Source organism: Chiloscyllium punctatum, chromosome 5 (genome assembly GCF_047496795.1).
Source record: "Chiloscyllium punctatum isolate Juve2018m chromosome 5, sChiPun1.3, whole genome shotgun sequence".
In the NCBI taxonomy this organism is placed as follows: Eukaryota; Metazoa; Chordata; class Chondrichthyes; order Orectolobiformes; family Hemiscylliidae; genus Chiloscyllium; species Chiloscyllium punctatum.
Window position 1 is genome coordinate 94,232,276 of NC_092743.1, and position 21,385 is coordinate 94,253,660.

General features: G+C 40.0%; 1 protein-coding gene across 1 annotated transcript in view; it reads right to left on the reverse strand.

Moving 5' to 3' along the window:
• Positions 1–949: 949 nt before the first annotated feature.
• The window catches only part of washc5 (WASH complex subunit 5), a 64,208-nt gene continuing 43,772 nt past the window's right edge, over positions 950–21,385 (reverse strand). The window contains exons 20-28 of the mRNA XM_072570784.1: positions 19,297–19,459; positions 18,311–18,413; positions 17,200–17,279; positions 14,643–14,746; positions 13,071–13,200; positions 7,749–7,845; positions 2,212–2,368; positions 1,881–1,968; positions 950–1,545 (exon numbers count right to left, since the gene is read on the reverse strand). Of these exons, the coding sequence (XP_072426885.1) occupies positions 1,489–1,545; positions 1,881–1,968; positions 2,212–2,368; positions 7,749–7,845; positions 13,071–13,200; positions 14,643–14,746; positions 17,200–17,279; positions 18,311–18,413; positions 19,297–19,459 (979 nt within the window). The 3' untranslated portion in view covers positions 950–1,488. The remainder of the gene's footprint in view (positions 1,546–1,880; positions 1,969–2,211; positions 2,369–7,748; positions 7,846–13,070; positions 13,201–14,642; positions 14,747–17,199; positions 17,280–18,310; positions 18,414–19,296; positions 19,460–21,385) is intronic.

Consider the following 21,385-nt stretch of genomic DNA (forward strand, 5'->3'; position numbering starts at 1 on the left):
TTCCTGTTGATCCTGTTAATATTCCTTGATAATTTAATTATGTAATTCCTGTTTGGTTTTTCCAATCATTTTGTCATCCTTTTTAACCAACTCATATTTCCTCCTGTCCTCCACACCATTGTTGTCTATATACCTGGCATATCCCATTCTGATCAAGTTTAAACGTAATCTTTTCTCTTTCATCAAGTGTGTTTTTGGTTAGTAGATTGGCTACTAATTCAGAGGAACAGCTTGCAGGTACTTGTCCTTGGCTATAGAATAGAACTGGCAATTATCTGCAGCCAGATCAACAAATGATCGAATTTCTTGAATATCAACAACTAATTTCACACCCAAGATATAATATTTGATCTTTATGTAGTTTCAGCACCAACAGAAGCTTGAAACAAACAATGGATAAATGACCTGCCATTTAAAATATCAAAACACTGAGGATGTTTCCTTTAACAAGTCTTTGTAGAGGATCCCTTAAGATTTTTTTTGGACATTTCCTTTATCCTTTAAATACAAAACAACAACTTCCCACTTTCAAACTTAATTTGTAAGAAATCCTTCAAAAAGGGAACAGTACTAGTTGCTACTTAAACATCAAAAGCAGCAAGTTTGTTACATGGCATGGGTGTGCTACAATCTTCTCTCTAACAAAGGGTCCAATAAATATTATCTGTTCATAATCTATAGTAGAACGTAGAAGTATCATGAGTTACCAAAACAGCTTTGTAAATAACATTAACTTTACCATGGAATAAACCTCAATATTAAGTTCAAGGTTGTCATTTGTTTTCCAGCATTGTGATTTCTGCTCACTTTACCATTTACTAAGATGAAAATTAAAAATGAATAATGCTAAAAAAATCTCTGAAATCCCAGTGACTGAACATTGTAGGACAATATTTAACTTACACAATAATACATCTTTGAAAACCACTAAGTTGCACACCACACAGCATAATCAGAAAGAACTTTTAATAGTCAGCTGTACAGTCAAAAATTGCCTTCATATCTAATGTAAAAATGTTTTCATTTTATAAGAGCAACCATCATCCTTCCAAAGGCAATCCATTCGACATAACTTGAAGTTCCAGTTTTTAAAGAAATGCAAATTGCAAAGGTTTAAACAATTAATAATTTATGGCTCACTCAAAATGCAATACATTAGTCATTAAATTTTGTTTCTTAATAGTTCAAGTAACTTTTTTTTTACAATTTACTTGAATCAAAATTTAGATTATACATAACTGAGCTATATTTTTGATTGGAGGAAAAAAGGGATTCAGCATTGATGTTACTGAGTTAATGCAAAATGTAAATTCTTCTTTGCATTCACACAGCTTTCTTTTTCAGTAAAATTCTGAATTCATCCTTTTCATGTTTCATTCTGGTTGAGACAGACGTATTCAGCTTAACCAAGGATTCCAGTATTTAACAGGTATTAGTACATACGCTGCTTCACATCATTGCAAACTACTTTCTTTGTCTCAGACACCATTATAAAATTGTTCTGAACTCATCAAAGATGAAACTAGGGACATGTGCTTCCACAACCTGTCAAGGAAAGTACAACAAATGTTGATCAATTGTTTATGTGAACTGCTGTACATAATATCAATTTAGCCTACCAGAACAATTCAGGAAGGAGAACCTGGTCAGCAAGTCCTCATTGTTTTCCTACATATCATTTGTTGCCTTCCTTTAGATAGCTAAGATAGTTCTGAACATGGAACACATTTTTTGTTGCACTGGAAACCAGACTCAAAAAGAAATTATCCATGCCAGTTGCATTCTAGAATTCCACAGTTAAATGACAATCATTTCAACCTGGTGTAGTATAACTCCTTCCTGTTGAATTGTAATATTAACATTAAGGAACATTTCTCTACCTTTCTGGGTAATTTTGTGTAATAAACATAATTCTCCAAGAACATCAAGGCAGCCACAGCATCAGCCGGCATTTCTGGGATTTTCTGACTATATAAACAGAAGAGGAAAAAAAAATACACCCTGGAGTTAATTATTGCGCATTTAAATCATAGCAATAAAATCTATTAGTGTCAACTTGAGGCTGATACTTGAAAATGTATTTTGTTTAAGCCTCAACTGTCCTGCCTTTAAGGAAACAAAGAACAATCAGAAATTTTAGCCATTCAACTGTTTGATTAAAATTTATCAGTCTGCCAGCACCAGCCTTTGCCCAACCCAAATGATCCTTACCTAGTAGTGCATTGCTCCACTATGGAGCGAACAAACTGGCCAATTAAGGCCAGAAAATGCTCTGTGTAACGTGAGTGGAATTGCTTCAACAGAGTGACAAGTCCAACAACCAGAGGTGGCCAATCTGTGGGATCCGTGGACTTCTTACACACCATGCCTGCATGCAGAAGACAATACATTGCAACAATCAAACTATCCTAATGCTTTTAGAGTTAATTATTTGCAACTTGAAACAGACGTTTCTTATTTTCTTCTCAGATACAAGATGTACTGAATACTATTTACAGATACTGGAACCAAAGACAACGTGTGATACATTTTATTTTAAAACGGCCCATCTCCAGCCAACTCACTTGAGCAGCAAGTTGTGCTGTTGGCATCATTTTGCATCCATAACACAACAGAACCAGAGCCTGAGGTAGGGTAGCTGTCGCAAAACAGGAACTCATCACCCACTGTTGCTTCCTCTCCCTGATGACTACCCCTCTCAGTACTGGCCACTCTGTTAATAATCCTTAATTTAATTACACATCATTGCCAGCTGAGGGAACAGACAAATTGAAATACTTTTAGCTCATGACAATATTGTTCTTATATAGGATTGCAAGATGTTGTCCAGTTAGTTAGTTAACAGTGTTCATGCTGATCACCTTTGTGGCAATAGAAATTAAAAAGAAAATCATTATAATGATCGTCCCTGAGAGAATAGATTGTTGATGTTCCATTTTGAGAACAAATGGTCCTTGTAGTTGATGTGTATGATTACCAAAGGGAACCATCTACTTTTTTTTCCCTTCAGTTTAATTCCATATTTCATAAAACATGGGCAGTCAATAGTTTTCCTTTCTGTGGTTATGAATTTTGAGGGAATCATTACAAGAATACTGGTGTGTTTCCCACATTAATTAATGCAGACCTGCACAGCATGTCTTCAGATCACTACAATCTTATTTGTATGTAATTTATTACTTTTAATTTCCATGATAATTATGTATTATTTTAGAAAGATAACACACTGTAGTCATCAAGACTTCAATATCTCTTTTCCAGTCAATTTCCCTATCACAATAGAACACAAGTTCATTATATGAAACAGAAGTATTTACCCATAGGTTGATGACTCAAACAGATCATCACCTAGAAATTCTGATATAAAGTTGGTGGGGCAGGGGAGGGAGAGATATTAAATGTTATACATTCACTTTAACAAATATGGTTGATTTATTTGCACAAAATGCAGAAATTAACTACAATTAGTAGCAAGAATCCCACACTCTATTAGACACAGAGTAATCTCACATTCAATGTTCAGCCGCACAAGCAAAACTCAGCAGTTACAATTACTTGTTATTTGTGTGTGGCTTTATTTCTGCTTTAATTTCATATGTTCCACATCTAGATGCTGTGACATCAGTAACATAGTTCATATCTGTTGTTGAAAGTGGAATCACTTAAGATATGACATTTGGAACATACACAGAAGAATTTTTGTTGAAACAGGAACACAGCAAGTTGCTCCTGCAACAGTTCTGTTGCCGCATTTTGGCAACTGGATAACTCAAGGGTCACTGGACAATGAAAAATCTTAGTTCACGAATCACTTCTTTTAGCATCATGGAAAAGAATCATGATGCAACATGGCAGAGCAATCAAATGTTTGCAATAGAAGACACAAAGATGGCAAGAGCCAAAAGCAAATAAATGAATCAAACATTGCACAAAAGCAATTGTGAGCCTGTACCCATCTCCATCTTCTCATTAGTTATGGCACTAAAGTGTGAAGTGGATAGAACAAAATCTCACTTTACACATTGTTTTTTATTGCCAGTTTTCAATTGTAGTTTCTATAATTCACACTTCAAATTCTTATCTTTGGCAAATCTGCAAGAAAAGGTACAGATACTTGATGCTGGAGATCTGAATCAAACAAAAACAAAATGGGCTAACAGGTAAGGCCGACGAACTCAGGATGTGGATAGGTACGTAGGACTGGAATATTACAACCATTACAGAAACATGGCTAAGGGAGGGACAGGACTGGCAGCTTAATGTGTCAGGGTACAGGTGCTTTAGGTGGGATACAGGTGATGGAAAGAGGGAAGGGGGAGTTACATTTTTGATTAAGACTACTATCGCATCAGTAGTCAGAGATGAAATAATGGAAGAATCATCTGGTGAGGCTTTGTGGGTGGAGCTAAAAAATAAGAAGAGGATGGTAACGTTATTGGGGTTGTACTAGAGGTCCTCAAATAGTCAACAGGAATTAGAGGAACAAATATGCAGACAGACTGAGGAGGCCTGTTGAAGCAATTGGGTTGTCAGAGTTGGGGATTTTAATTTTCCTAACAAAGACCAGGACTGCCATCATGTTCAGGGCTTAATTGGGTGGAATTTGTTAATTCCTGTGTTCAGGAAAGTTTTATCAAGCAGTATATAGAGGGTCTTATCCTAAGATTAGGGTGAATCCAAAGAGGTTATTTAAGTATATTAAAAGGGAAAAAGAATACCTACAGAGAAAACAGGACCCCTCAAGGACCAAAGTGGACATGTATGTGTCGAACCGCAGGAGATGGGCAGGGTCTCAATGAATATTTCTCCTCTATGTTTACCATGGGGAAAGACATGGAGACTTGGGAACTTGGGGAAGTTAGTGGTCAAATCTTGAGGACAATCTATATCACAGTAGAGGTGGTGTTGGACATATTAGAAAGTATAAAGATGGATAAATCTCCCAGTCCTGACCAGATATACCCAAGAACACTGCTAAAGGCTCGAGAAGAAATTGTGAGGGCACTGGCTGATATTTTTGCATCATTGTTGGCCATGGGTGAAGTTCCAGAAGACTAAAAGGTAGCAAATGTTGAGCCCTTATTCTACAGCTGCAAAGAAAAGCAAGGGAACTATAGACCAGTAAGCCTAACATCTGTGGTGGGTAAGTTACTTGAGAAGATTCTGAGAGATAAGATATACATGCATTTGGAAAGACAGGGTTTGATTAGGAGCAGTCAGCGTGCGTTTGTGCATGGGAGATCATGCCTCACAAATTTGTTACAGTTCTTTGATGAAGTGACCAGGAAGGTTAACAAGACAGGACCGTGGGTGTAGTCTATACGGATTTCAGTAAGGCCTATGATAGGATTCCACATGGTAGGCTGCTCTGGAAGTTTAAAATCGCAAAGAATCCAAGGGGAGTTGGCAAATTGAATACACAATTGGCTTGATGGTAGGAAGCAGAGGGTAATAGTGGAAGGATGCTTGTTGGACTGGAGGCCTGTGATGAGTGGAGTGCCTCAGGGGTCAGTGCTGGGCCCACTGCTGTTTGTTATCTAAATCAACAATTTGGATGAGACTGTACAAGGCATGCCTAGTAAGTCTGCAGATGGGCGGCACGGTGGCACAGTGGTTAGCACTGCTGCCTCACAGCGCCAGAGACCCGGGTTCAATTCCCGCCTCAGGCGACTGACTGTGTGGAGTTTGCACATTCTCCCAGTGTCTGCGTGGGTTTCCTCCGGGTGCTCCGGTTTCCTCCCACAGTCCAAAGATGTGCAGGGCAGGTGAATTGGCCATGCTAAATTGTCCGTAGTGTTAGGTAAGGGGTAGATGTAGGGGTATGGGTGGGTTGCGCTTCAGCGGGGTGGTGTGGACTTGTTGGGCTGAAGGGCCTGTTTCCACACTGTAAGTAATCTAATCTAATGACAGTAAAATAGGTGGTATTGTGGACAGTGAGGAACGTTATCAGAAATTGCAGCAGGACCTTGAACAGCTAGGCTGAGTGGGCAGAGAAATAGCAAATGGAGTTTAATATTGATAACTGTGAGGTCTTGCATTTTGAAAAGTCAAATCAAGGTAGGAGTCTCACAACGAATGGTAGAGCCTTAAGGAGTGCAGTGGAACAGAGGGACCTTGGAGTTCAGGTGCACAATTCTTTGAAAGTGGAGTCACAGGTGGACAGGGCAGTGAAAGCTGCTTTTGGCACACAGGCTTTCACCAGTCAGGACACTGATTATCGAAGTTGCCAAGTTATGTTGCAGTTGTACAGGACATTGGTGAGGCAGCACATGGAGTTCAGTTTTGGAACACCTGGCCATAGGAAGGATGTTATTAAACTTGAAAGAGTGCAGAAGAAATTTGCAAGAATGTTGCCAGGAGTTATAGGGACAGGTTGGAAAAGCTAGGACCTTTTTCTTTAGGGCGTAGGAGACTGAAGGGAAATCTTATGGAAGTATATAAGATCATAAGAGGCATGGATAGGGTAAATGCACTCAGTTTTTTTCCCAGGTTGGGGAATCGCGGACTAGAGGGCATAGTTTGAGGTTAGAAGGGCAAGAATAAAAGGGAACCTTTTTTAAACACAGAGGGTGGTACACATAAGGAATGAGCTGCTGGCAGAAGTTGTTGAGGTGGGTACATTAATAACATTTAAAAGGCATTTAGACAAATACCTGCATAGGAAAGGTTTAGAAGGATATGGGCCAAGTGCAAGGAAATGGTATTAGCATAGGTGGATATTTTTGGTCGGCATGGACTAATTTGGGCCAAAAGGTCCTGTCTCTGGACTGTACAACTCTGACTCTATAAAATACTGAAGAATTTGCAATTCTGATGATGAGTCACTGGGCCTGAAATGTTGACTCTGTTTTCCTTTCCACAGTTGCTTTCAGACCTGGTGAGCTTCTCCAGCACTTTCTGCTTTTGTTTGTTGCAAATATTTGATATTTGGGATGAGACAGTGCCAGAAAGCTCTTAGGAGATTTTGAAGACGCTCTACAACTATTCAAAGTGTCTCTGTCTTTCACAGTTTATTTCTTGGATATTGTGTTGATCTTCAATTCTGTTTTCTTAGTTTTACAGTGTGCGAACTGTGCACCTACTCTAGTGGAATGATTTCTGGACTTCGTGCTTCTTTCAGGCCTCCACACCTCGATGCAAATGTTGTTCGGAATTAAAAAATCATGTCTCCCTGTGGTAATTTGATCGTCACTTTGGGCTGCTTCACAGGATTCAACTGATTGGAATGAAGGATCTAACTTGCACACGACCAGTTACAGCTCAAAAAGGGAAAATTTGAATAGTATATGCAGCAAGCAGGTGAGTGACATTAGATAGGGTATTTTATGTGGGTTTAAGCACTGACAATAGACATGGCCCATTCTGTGCTATAGCATTTGGAGGGTATAAAATTGGTCATAACTTCAAATGTCAAATACATCCGTTCTCAGAAAGAAGAACCGAGAATTCTGAGTCCAGCCTCTGATGGAGCATTTCCCATTATCCAGGAGGAAAACTAAACCATGCAATCACCCACCCTCCCCCTGAAACACATAGCAGCATCAGATCCCGTTGAGATTGAATAGAAGGGAGACAGCAAAATATGTTTACTTTTAAAATACATTAAAAGGAGGGACAAGTGATCAACAATTTAAAAAAAAGTTATCAAAAACATATGCTTCTTGTTTGTGTAAAGTGTTCAAATCACAGATGTCATATCTCTATCGTTAGTATTATAAAAGCTGAAGCAATTTCACAGGTTGTGTTACCTTGGTTCTTAATATATTGCACTTTTGGCAACTGAGAAATCAGAAACAGAAAATTCACCACTGGAAAATATGGCAGTCTCTTTGTGGTAATGTAGATCTAGAAATAATTTAAAAAAATTAGTAAGAATACAGTTCATTCAGAGGACAGCGTTAGGTCTCAACTGACATAGATAGAACATAGAACATAGAACAATACAGCACAGAACAGGCCCTTCGGCCCACGATGTTGTGCCGAACTTCTATCCTAGATTAAGCACCCATCCATGTACCTATCCAAATGCCGCTTAAAGGTCGCCAATGAATCTGACTCTACCACTCCCTCGGGCAGCGCATTCCATGCCCCCACCACTCTCTGGGTAAAGAACCCACCCCTGACATCTCCCCTATACCTTCCACCCTTCACCTTAAATTTATGTCCCCTTGTAACACTCTGTTGTACCCGGGGAAAAAGTTTCTGACTGTCTACTCTATCTATTCCTCTGATCATCTTATAAACCTCTAGCAAGTCACCCCTCATCCTTCGCCGTTCCAACGAGAAAAGGCAGAGAACTCTCAACCTATCCTCGTACGACCTACTCTCCATTCCAGGCAACATCCTGGTAAATCTTCTCTGCACCCTCTCCAAAGCTTCCACATCTTTCCTAAAGTGAGGCGACCAGAACTGCACACAGTACTCCAAATGTGGCCTAACCAAAGTCCTGTACAGCTGCAACATCACCTCACGACTCTTGAATTCAATCCCTCTGCTAATGAACGATAATACTCCATAGGCCTTCTTACAAACTCTATCCACCTGAGTGGCAACCTTCAAAGATCTGTGTACATAGACCCCAAGATCCCTCTGTTCCTCCACCTGACCAAGAACCCTACCATTAACCCTGTATTCCGCATTCTTATTTGTTCTTCCAAAATGGACAACCTCACACTTGGCAGGGTTGAACTCCATCTGCCACTCCTCAGCCCAGCTCTGCATCATATCTAAGTCCCTCTGCAGCCGACAACAGCCCTCCTCACTGTCCACAACTCCATCTATCTTTGTATCATCTGCAAATTTACTGACCCACCCTTCGACTCCCTCATCTTTCCCCACGAAGGATTTTGCAGGTCTGTTCCTGATGGTACACAACCAGCCAAAGTTTCAAATTTTAAATCCAACAGTGGAAAATTATGGTGGGATTCAAAGGCATCATAAAAATCCAATAGGTCATGAATACTCTTAGTGAGAGGACTTAAGAGTCAGATGTACAACATGAAAACAGACCTTTCGGTCCAACCCGTCCATGCCGACCAGATATCGCAACCCAATCTAGTCCCACCTGCCAGCACCCGGTCCATATCCCTCCAAACCCTTCCTATTCATATACCTATCCAAATGCCTTTTAGATGTTGCAATTATACTAGCGTCCATCCACCACTTCCTCTGGCAGCTCATTCCATACATGTACCAACCTCTGTGTGAAAAAGTTGCCCCAAAGGTCTCTTTTATATCTTTCCCCTCTCACCCTAAACCTATGCCTTCTACTTCTGGACTCCCCGACCCCAGGGAAAAGATTTTGCCTATTTACCCTATCCATGCCCCTCAAAATTTTGTAACCCTCTATAAGGTCACCCCTCAGCCTCCGACTTAGTAGCACGATGTAGTTGAACAAGGAATTTCAAACCCATATCAGGGCAGATATTTCTAAAATATTTCAGCAAGGGTCTCCTCTGCATCATGCACATCCCAAGCATACACTAACAGATTCCCTGTTGTTTAGTTCTGCAATATGTATAAGCTATTCATTTCACTCTTCAAGATGTGTTGTTGAAATGTGCGAACTGCAAGGCTGCTACATGAAATAAATCTGATTAAGTTGCAACCTTGTTCCAAATGGACTTGGGGGAATACTGGGGGGAAGAAAGAACTAGTGCGATCAGCAAAATAAATCAGCCCAAAATCAACAACTCAGGAAGAGGTCATAACAATAAATGATGTAGCGATTTGACATGTTATGTTATTCCAGTTACCTTTGGACAAAGCAGTGGTAGGTTAAATCTTCATCTAAAAAGAAACAGTCATACTTGATGCAGATAATGGCTACAAAAATGTATTAAATTACTCAGCTGCATCTTGACAGGCACAATGTGGGATAGTTCACAACATGAACAAAGCAAAACTTGAAAAACCTCAGGTCAGGCACTACCCTTGAAGAGAGAGTTGACATTTCTGGTTGATAATGTTCTACCAATTCTGATGAGGGATTTCCAGCATTCACAGGTTTCTCCAAGATATCTCGAGTATGCCATAGAGTCATAGAGATGTACAGCATGGAAATAGACCCTTCGGTCCAACCTGTCCATGCCGACCAGATATCCCAACTCAATCTTGTCCCAACGGCCAGCACCCGGCCCATATCTCTCCAAACCCTTCCTATTTGTATATCCATCCAAATGCCTCTCCAATGTTGCAATTGTACCAGCCTCCACCACTTCCTCTGGCAGCTCATTCCACACACATACCACCCTCTGCGTGAAAAAGTTGCCCTGTAGGTCTCTTTTATATCTTTCCCCTCTCACTCTAAACCTATGCCTTCTAGTTCTGGACTCCCCAACCCCAGGGAAAAGACTTTGCCTATTTATCCTATCCATGCCCCTCATAATTTTGTAAACCTCTATAAGGTCACCCCTCAGCCTCCGACACTCCAGGAAAAACAGCCCCAGCCTGTTCAGCCTCTCCCTGTAGCTTAGATCCTCCAACCCTGGCAACATCCTTGTAAATCTTTTCTGAACCCTTTCAGGTTTCACAACATCTTTCCGATAGGAAGGAGACCAGAATTGCATGCAATATTCCAACAGTGGCAAAACCAATGTCCTGTACAGCCGCAACATGACCTCCCAACTCCTGTACTCAATACTCTGACCAATAAAGGAAAGCATACCTAACACCTTCTTCACTATCCTATCTACCTGCGACTATGGCCATGCTAAATTGCCCATAGAGTTATGTGAAGGGATAAATGTAGGTGAATGGGTCTGGGTGGTTTGCTCTTCAGAGAGTCGGTGTGGACTTGTTGGGCCAAAGGGCCTCTTTCCATACTTTCAAAGAGCTATGAACCTGCACTCCAAGGTCTCTGTTCAGCAACACTCCCGAGAACCCTATCATTACATGTCTAAGTCCTGTTAAGATTTGCTTTCCCAAAATGCAGCACCTCGCATTTATCTGAATTAAACTCCATCTGCCACTTCTCAGCCCATTTGCATATCTGGTCCAGATCCTGTTGTAATCGGAGGTAAACCTCTTCGCTGTCCACTCCACCTCCAATTTCGGTGTCATCTGCAAACTTACTAACTGTACCTCTTATGCTCGCATCCAAATCATTTATGTAAATGACAAAAAGTAGAGGACCCAGCACTGCTCCTTGTGGCACTCCACTGGTCACAGGCCTCCAGTCCGAAAAGCAACCCTCCACCACCACCCTCTGTCTTCTACCTTTGAGCCAGTTTTGTATCCAAATGGCTATTCTCCCTGTATTCCGTGAGATCTAACCTTGCTAATCAGTCTACCATGGGGAACTTTGTCAAACACCTTACTGAAGTCCATATAGATCACACCTACTGCTCTGCCCTCATTAATCCTCTTTGTTACTTCTTCAAAAAACTCAGTCAAGTTTGTGAGATATGGTTTCCCATGCACAAAGCCATGTTGACTATCCCTAATCAGTCCTTGCCTTTCCAAGTACATGTGTATCCTGTCCCTCAGGATTCCCTCCAACAAAGTGGGCGGCACGTTGGCACAGTGGTTTGCACTGCTGCCTCACAGCGCCAGGGACCCGGGTTCAATTCCCATCTCAGGCAACTGTCTGTATGGAGTTTGCACATTCTCCCAGTGTCTGTGTGGGCTTCCTCCGGGTGCTCTGGTTGCCTCCCACAGTCCAAAAATGTGCAGGTTAGGTGAATTGGCCATGCTAAATTGCCCATAGAGTTACGTGAAGGGGTAAATGTAGGTGAATGGGTCTGGGTGGTTTGCTCTTCAGAGAGTCAGTGTGGACTTGTTGGGCCGAAGGGCCTGTTTCCATACTGTAAGTAATCTAATCTAACTTGCCCACCACTGAGGTGAGGCTCACCAGTTTATAGTTCCCTAGCTTGTCTTTACCGCCCTTCTTAAACAGTGGCACCACATTCGCCAACCTCCAGTCTTCTGGCACCTCACCTATGATTATCGATGATACAAATATCTCAGCAAAAGGCCCAGCAATCACTTCTCTAGCTTCCCACAGAGTTCTCATTGTTAAAGGAGTTAGGATTACATCACAAATTTTGTTGGAACACTATTAATCACCTACATCTTTGAACATGTCTTGATGAATAGTGGCACCAATTAATGCTTTTGAACTAATCTCATCACCAATGCTGATTGGGCCATCATGTAACTGATCAATCGGTGTTGGTAAGTAAAAGTGCTGTGATACTGAACTGTGCTGGCAAGGAAGATCCCAGGTTTCAACTTTCAGTCTACAAGTAATCAAACGCCAGCTGAAGCAACAACTAAGGGTCAAAGCTGGTCCCCAAATCCTCTTACCAAGGAAGGAGAAAAGTTAATATGATTAAGAACAAGTATTAAGAAAGAGGAGGAGGGTGATAGCGAGTGAGTGTGCATAATACCGTGGCTCGGCCTGAATATCCCACAGTTGAATGGTTTTCTGGTATACAGTCTCCAGGAATAGTTCAAAGAATAACTAATTGGTGGAGATATCCCACTGGAGTACATGTGGAGGGTGGGGATGATCGGAAAAAATGCTAGGGAATGGAATGGAGCCAGAATGATACCAAAAACTGAAATGAAGAAAAGATGTATATAACTATTTGTTTGTAATATGCAAAGAAACACTTAAAAGCACAAATAATGTCAGGGTGAATCAATTAGTGAAACCAGAATGACTAATATTTCTAAAACACTTCAATAAAAGGTACAAAAGAAGCAAGCCTGCTCTAGGAACACACATGCAGCAGAGCGTATCATTGATTAACCCAACTGGTACTGGTTAGACTACAGAGGCTAAGTAATAACGGAGACAACTCAGAACTATTCTGAAGGGTCACTGGACCGGAAATATTCTCTCCACAAATGCTGCCACACGTGCTGAAATTTTTCAACAATTTCTGTTTTTGTCTCTGATTTCCAGCATCTGCAATTCTCTGGGTATTTTCTTAAACAGAGGTTAAGTGCTGAGGTTAGAAACTGAACTGATCACGAATGGTGATCATTCTAGCTTTCCATAATGCAGCTTAAGTTGTATGTTACATGGTCATTTACAGACTGAAAAAAATATATATTGCTCCTACCTTATTAAGAGGGTTGTGAATGCCAGCAGCTTCCATGTAAGCTGTGATTTCATAAAGTAGCGTGTTATCATCTTTAGGGTATGGTAATGTAGGATCCTGATAGTGTGCTTCAACATCAGCCAACAGAGATCTGAACAGAAAACATCATACTGTAGGTTACAGAAAGATTCTAAAATATACAGCTTATCTTGAAAGCAACGTTTTTTAATATTGCTCCCCTTTCGGATGATACAAGATTAAATTAACCCTCACTCCGTCTATACAGGTGGACATAAAACACTCCATGGCACAATGCAAACACAGAAGTTGGAGATTGCCCCAGTGACCTGGACAATATTAATCTTTCACATAAACCAACAAAATGAATTATTATATAGAATACTGTTGATTATGGGATTATCAGAGAAAAAACTGGTTACATCTGCCTACCATGAGGGACTACACAAATTAAGGTTGGCTGGAACTTCGAAGGCTTATGGAAGATCTGATTGAAACTTTCAAGGGGAAAGTTGAGGGGAACAGAGAGAGTCGACAGAATCTATTTTCATTGGTTAGTGTGTCTTGGATACAATAGGGCCGGGCGGGTGTAGAGAACATATTCTGAACCAAGGAAGGACTTGCATTTAGATAACACTGTTTGCAACCACAAAGTGCTTTACAACGAATGAAGTATTTTTGAAGGTCGAACCTGATATAATGCAAGAAACGTAGCAACTAGTTTCAGCTCAATAAAAGTCCCACAGACAGAATGCGATAACAAACAGATAATGTTAATTGAGGGATAAATAATTGGTCAGAACTCTGGGGAAACCCTCAGCTCTCCTCCAAAATAGTGTTCTTGTATCTTTGACATCCACCCAAGCAAGCAGTGGTAGCTTTCATTTAACATTTGATTTCAAAATGATATCTCCAACAGTGCAATGCTCCCTCAGTATTGAACTGGAATTTCAGGCTTGATTTTTGTGCTCAGGACTGGGTTAGAATGTGAACCTGGAACTTTATAATTTAGAAGTGTGCGACTGACTGAACCATGGCTGACACCTAATTAGATCCTAACCTTAAAATATTAAAATATTCAGGGCACAAAGAATGGCAGAAGTTTGGAACTCTCTTTGGCAAACAACAATTGATAGTAAATCATTTGAAAGATTTATGTTAGCCAAATGTATGAAGGGATAGGGGATAAAGATGGGTATCCAGAGTTAAGTCAGAGATCACTCAAAATGGTGGAAAACGCGAGAGGGAGCTACCTGATCTGTGCTTATTCCGATATGAACAGCAAATTTCAAATTCAAAAGCAACTCATTATCCCTGAAATCTGCTCCAATAAACAGATGATTTCAAAGCTTAGTGAAGACAATCAAAAATAAATATATGAACATTGACTTTAGCGTCAGGAAATAACTCAAAAAGTACCACTACTGAACGGTACTTAACTCTTTCCTTTTAACAAGCATTAGAACCAATGAATGCTTAATGCAACATGGTCAGGTGGAAGGTGTGTATAATGGACTATGAAATTCTGTGCTCATGTAAGAATTCCTGTTTGTAGTACCCAGAATGTGTTCTTACTGATTGAGATTCTCCAAAGCTGCTGCGAGGTGTTTTGAGTCAAACTTGCACGAATAGCTCAGTTCATTGGCAATCTGCTGTCTCAATATTTGCATCTGTCCCACCTACATAAAAAAAAGCAGGACAAAGATCAATCCCACAGTTGACAAAATAGAATAAGGCATTTTGTTACTGGATATAAGTATTCATAAACTTAGCAGCAAATTTATCAGATTAGTCCCAAATTCTTTCAATGTAGCAATTCCACAAGGTTTTAATTCTCTATATGCCAGTGCATTAATAAATTTGTAATTTTATGAAGTGTAAACAAGGCTTTAGAATATTTTATATTATAACTGGCTTACACAGCTCAACTCTAAGTGTACGAATTTTGACTCAAGTTTGAATAGGTCTCCAAGTAAAACATTCAACATTGCAGAAAAGAACGTTAAGGAATCAAAAACTGCTTCCATGATTCATCACCCTCACCATACCACACAAAAACCTTCTCTAATTCATGGCATATATTTCAATAAAATACTCACCAAAGCCACACACACACTGCAGATTGACATCGGTTATTGAGATAGTTCGAGATTGTTTTAATGACCCACCAGCATAAAACTTCACTGCTGTTACTTTAACAACTTGTTACAACTCTCTACTTCACAAAGATAGCCTGGAAGTATGTGGCCTATATCTGACATAACTCCCCACAGCTTCAAGGGGCAAAGTACTGCATTCTAAACTATTGTCATGTGAACTAAAATTAAGAGTAGCCCTGCAAAGTTGGTTTAAGTCATGACAATAATTGTGACGAGGAGGTGCCAGTATTAGACTGGGGTGGACAAAGTCAGAAGTCATACACCAGGTTATAGTCCAACAGGTTTATTTGAAATCACAAGCATTGGGAGCACTGCTCCTTCGTCACGTAAAGGAACACTTCAGCCAGTGAATGAGCAGCGCTCCAAAAGCTTGTGCCACAGAAGGACAGCCGGTATGGTACCGATATTCAAGAACAAAGCAAGGGAAAAGTCAGGAAATGACAGGCCAATCAGTATAATTTTAGTGATGGGAAAACTATTGGAAGCAATTCTGAGGGACAGAATTAATCTGCATAGTACAATAGAATCCCTACAGTGCAGAAGCAGGCCATTTGGCCCAATCTGTATGCACAGACTCTCCAAAGAGCAACCCACCCAGACGCACTCCCTATTCTACCCTCATACTCCTACATTTCTCGTGGCTAATCCAACTAACCTAGACATCCCTCGACACTATGGAAAATTTAGCATGGCCAATCAACCTAACATGAACATCTCTGACTATGGAAGGAAACTGGAGCACGTGGAAGAAACTCATGCAGACACAGGGAGAATGTGCAAACTCCATACAGACATTCACAGAGGGTGGAATTGAACACAGATCCCTGGCGCTGTGAGGCAGCAATGCTAACCACTGATCCACTGTGTTACACCTTGTTTTGATAAGGGAGATCATGTCTGACCAATTTGATTTAATTTTTAAAAGAGGAATATTAGGCAATGTTTTTGAGCTGGTCTGCTTGGACTTCAACAAGGTTTTTGATAAGGTCCTGCATGAGAGATTGATAGCCCATGGGGTCCAGGGAAATTTGGCAAATTGGATCCACAAATGCCTGAGTGGCAGGAATCAGAGGTTGAGAGGCGTCTTTCCTATTAGAAGTCTCTGTCCAGTGGGGTCCGACAGAGGTCAGTGTTGGGACACTTGCCATTTGTGGTATATGTGCATAATTAGGCATTGAATGTAAGGGTTGATCAGTAAATCAGATGACAGGAATTTCTGCCTCCCCTAGAGCGTGAATGAAATCTGGAAATCACTGCCTGTAAACGGTAGTCGAGACAGAAACCCCTCATAACATTGAAGCATTTAGATGTGTATTTGCAAAGGAATTCAATGCTATGTACTAAGTGTTGGAAAATGGAATTAGATTAGTTAGGTGGTCGTTTGTGACTGGCATGCACGCAAGAGGCTGAAGGGCTTTTTGTCATGCTGTAAGTCTTTACGACTCTAAAGTATTTACGAACCCGATGCCTGGAAATACCCAGAAAATGATGTAGCATCTGTAGAGTGAGAAACCTTTTGATGTCAACCTGAAAATATTTCTGCTTGACAGATGCTGATTGGCCTGCTGACTATTTTGAACATTTTCGGTTTTATTTCAAATTTTTGGCAGATACAACATTTTGTTTTCCTTTTCAGAAATAATTAGTTACAAATGTTTGGGAGCATTCTATGGATGAGAAAGAAGCAACGTTTTGGAAACGGCATTCACTGTCACAACTCGCTTTACGTTTATTATTTTCAACCTGTCTTCCCTTTGCCAAAGAGATTGACAAGATTAATAAGGTTGGTTACCTGAAAATCATAAACTCACACTGTGTCAAAGTACAATGCTGCTTCAACACAGTAATCCCAAATAAGCAAGAATTCATTTTTAAAAGTTGCATTCACTGTAAAACAGAAACTTCCATAACACAAAGCAAAACTCAAGGAGAAAACCCAATGTATCAGGCATATCTGAATACAAATAGATTACCTTTAGAATGGAATCTTGGTATGATGACCAGATCTTCTGGGTTTTCTGCACTGCAGCAGAATACACTTTGCTGGAATTTGCTAAAATTCATAGAAGCAAAATTACAATACAGTAAGCCATCCACAAATTAAGGTTTGTGCTTTATTTTATTAAAGTCTTTTGTATTCATATTTACTTCATACATTTAGTCTACTCAGCCTCCTCCCTATCAAAGAGTCACCAGTCACCTCACTGAAACAGTAACATCCAACCCTCTGTCGCTTCACTGAGACACACTGAAGGAACCAGTAAGAAAGCAGAATTTATGGGGTCTATTTGATGGAATCACTTTATTTATGCAGTGTTTCAGGCAAAACATCCAGCAAAACAGCAATGAACAGAACTCAATAGAAAGTAAGTGACATCTCATTCATTTTAACGATTGTTAGTTCAAACCATTCATATTTTAAAATTACAATAGAACATTTAACACCACACTATACTCAGGCTGCATTGACAGCTACATTTACATAGAAACATCAGATCAGTTTAACTCGTCGCTTCTTGCTCTCGTCTCTAACTTGAGAATGTGGCTGAATCTTGTTAGACCTCAGCACCTCATTCCTAATGTGGCACGTTCATGAAATGTGTGAAGTTTTTCAGTTAAAGGCTCAACAATTGGGAAAGTGTCACTCGGAGAAGGATGAAATCCACATATGAATTCAGTGCTCCCATGTGTGTAGGCTTTACTTTCCATCCCAAAACTGACTTGTGCATGGTTGGAAATGAGAGGAACAACTAAACTCAAAATCAACAGGCTTCTGTACTCCCACAAAAATCTGAAACGTTAGCTTTTCAGACGAAATGTCAAATGCAAATTTTGACCTGTTGTCAAATAACTTTATAGACCTTTTTACAAAAAAGTCCCAAGAACTTCTACTTTAAGACTGAATATTTCTCCTTCAAAAAATGTTATCCATGCTTTTCAAATTACTTCTCCACCCACGAAGAATAAAACATTAAATAATAATGCACTTATTATTTGATAGCACAAAAATTGGGTAGAAGAGATAATGCCAGAAGGTGCCATAGAATATGCCCTCTGGATGCCTTCCTTAGTAAAATGACTTACCTACGATTCCTTTCACTGGATTTAAATGAATCTGAAAGGGTTTAATCGTGTCCATTATAGCTTTATCCCGTAGCACATTTCTTTGAAGCATACCCAGGAAAATCTATAAAACAAAATAATTAAATTTTATAAGACCAGCATCAATAATCTTATTGCCCTCTCTCACCCAATCAGATGAGCAAGTTCAAAATGAAAACTGCAGGAGTATCCCATCAGCAGATAAGTACCCTGCCAATTTGACTGGTTTCCTCAAGGAAACAGCTAAAATTATGCAGAGCTAAAATGACCGCTCATGCCTTGATCTTGCTTGTTGATGTCCTTTTCTCATGTAGCTCAAACGGCCAAATTAATAAATCTATTTATTCCATTCATTTTAAATTATATTCTCATGATGTCTATATTTAAACATAAGAAATAAAACTATAGTTCCTCAGCATCATGCCATACCTCAAGACTAAATATTATGCCTTCCTCTCAACCTTTCCCAACCCAATATGGCTTGAATAACTTATTTTATGTTCAACTATCCTAACTTCACAGGAGAATAAACTGAGCTTTTCTAATGACTTTACAATGCTGGACATTGGTTTTCAGTTTTGCATGAACCACAACATTGTGTATCTGAAGTGGGTACTAGTACGGTATTACAATTAACCATGAATTGATCAGGTAAGTACTTAATTTGATTGGGAGGCATTGTAGAGTTGACGGCAAGGGTACACATGTATGTCAGAAGGGGAGTTCCACTTTCAATCCCTGAACGCTAAATACAGCAACATAACTCCAAAAACTGGTTCAGACATAAAAAATAACAAAAGTAGTAAGAAGAAAATCATTACTCCTAGCAGAAGCTAGGAAGAAAACGTACATAAATGTTGAGAAAATATACATATTCACACACAGCTAATCATTGATGCAAGTACAGATTTACATAAGTATTAAAATAAGAATGTTTGAACATCATACCTACAGTAGGGCTACCTTACCTGGATCTCTTTAACAATCATGAAACAGAGCAGTCTATCCAGACCATTCAGCCCAAACGTACCCAAGGTATTCTGGATTTCAGAGAAGAGCTGTTTGTTGGTCACTTCCTGGTGAGTCTTCATGTCATACCATGTGTTTATTTGGTCAATGTAGCAGGTCACTCTAAGTCAAAATAAATAGAACTAAAAGGATTACCTTAATGCACTTTAAAAAGTAGTGCTTAGAAAATGGATCAACTTGAGCAGAGACCTGAACAGTCCATTTTTCCCCCTCAGCTAATCAGCATAAACTGAATGATTCAACTGAAATAGCCAGCAAGTTCTGGAAACTTAAAATGCAAATTTCACCCATTCATGTCAAGTTTCTGCAACCTATTACCACAATTTAGAAGCCATTTTGACCAAAGCACTCCACACCCACCAAACTGGCCACATCATGCTGAGTTTCTGCCAGTTCATTGCCTGGGCCCAGATACTTAGGCACACAGCCATCCATGGTCAGATTAATCCAGTGTTCACGACAAAAGAGTCTAAGAACTACGGTTTAGAGTAACCTCCTGCACAGTTTTCTAACCGCATGTTCAATGACTCAATTCTCCTGATTCTTAGCACTAGGACTGGAAGCAATTCTGAGGAGACAACTGTTATATAGGTCCTGCCTTTTATTTTCGTTCATAGCTCCCTGCATTCAGGACCTCTTTTCCTTTCCTATCAATGTCACTGGCTGTTCAGCCTCCCCCAGAAAAGAATTACTGCAACTGTTCTGTGACATCATTGACCTTGGCAACAGGTATGTAACAGAGCGTCCTGCATGCCCAAAGCAACACCAGTCCATTCCTCTAATTAAAAGTGCTACTCTTCCTCCTGTCCTATACATCTGATTCCATTCCTTCTCTACCTGCACAGCTCTGAGCTGTGAAATCACCACCTCCCTACCATGACCACTCTTGAAAAGCTGGAGTCCCAGGAAATTTCACATCAAGGAAAGCAGTACTTTAAAGGTTGAATGATGACAAGCACAAGGTTAAATGTGTGGTACTCTGACATTTTGCTGGATTCATTGTAGAGCATTATTACAGAGCAGAAACCTCCAGTTCCTTTCATCAATATACCTATTGAGCCTGATACAGCAGATTCATAGAATCATGAAGTATTACACCAAGGCAGGATGTTATTCAACCCATCAACTCCATGCTGGTCCATAATAAGGATGGGATCAAATGCCCTTCTTTCAATCTATCTTTGGCATCTCATTTATCTTCAATGATTCCATTAGCAAAATTGACAAACTGAAGCACTAAGGCTCTCTTATGATAAAAGAGGTTTAAGTCATAACATCAGTCCTTAGATTTTCAAGAACCTATGGCAATGACAATGGAAGCGGGGAAGAAAGTTGAAGTTTATTTTTCACAACCAGCATATTTTGTTTGCTATTATTTTATTGTATCTTATTTATATTTAAAGCGTTACAGAAGGCATAACGGCATGTGATGCAAAATTATTAACGTAAACTATACACAATAAGACTTTTACATAATCAGAGAATGATTACAGCACAGAAAGAAGCCAAACAGTCCACTACAGTGCCAGCAGAAAGAGAAAGCTGCATCATACTTTCCCAATGCGAAAGGATCAGAATGAAAACTGGGTTATACATTTAGAATTTCAATGAAAGCAACACTCATTGCACAACCTCTTTCTGACTTGTAGAAACAAGTCATTTCCCCAAGTATCCCTGCAAAGACTTTCCTACAGCATTAGCCGCTTCACTCTATTAGAACATAGATTTCGTGTCAATTACATAGATCATAGAATCCCTGCAGTGTGGAAACAGGCTCTTTGGCTCAATAAGACCACACCGACCCTCCGAACTCAACCAGACTACTCCTCTACCTTATTATCTTATATTTATCCCTGACTAATGCACCTAACCTACACATCCCTGGATATTACGGGCAATTTAGCATAGCCAATTCACCTAACCTGCACATCCCTTTGGGTTGTGGGAGGAAACTGGAGCACCCGGAGGAATGGGGAGAATGTGTAGAGTTTGCACAGACAGTTGCTCGAAGCTGGAATCGAACCTGGG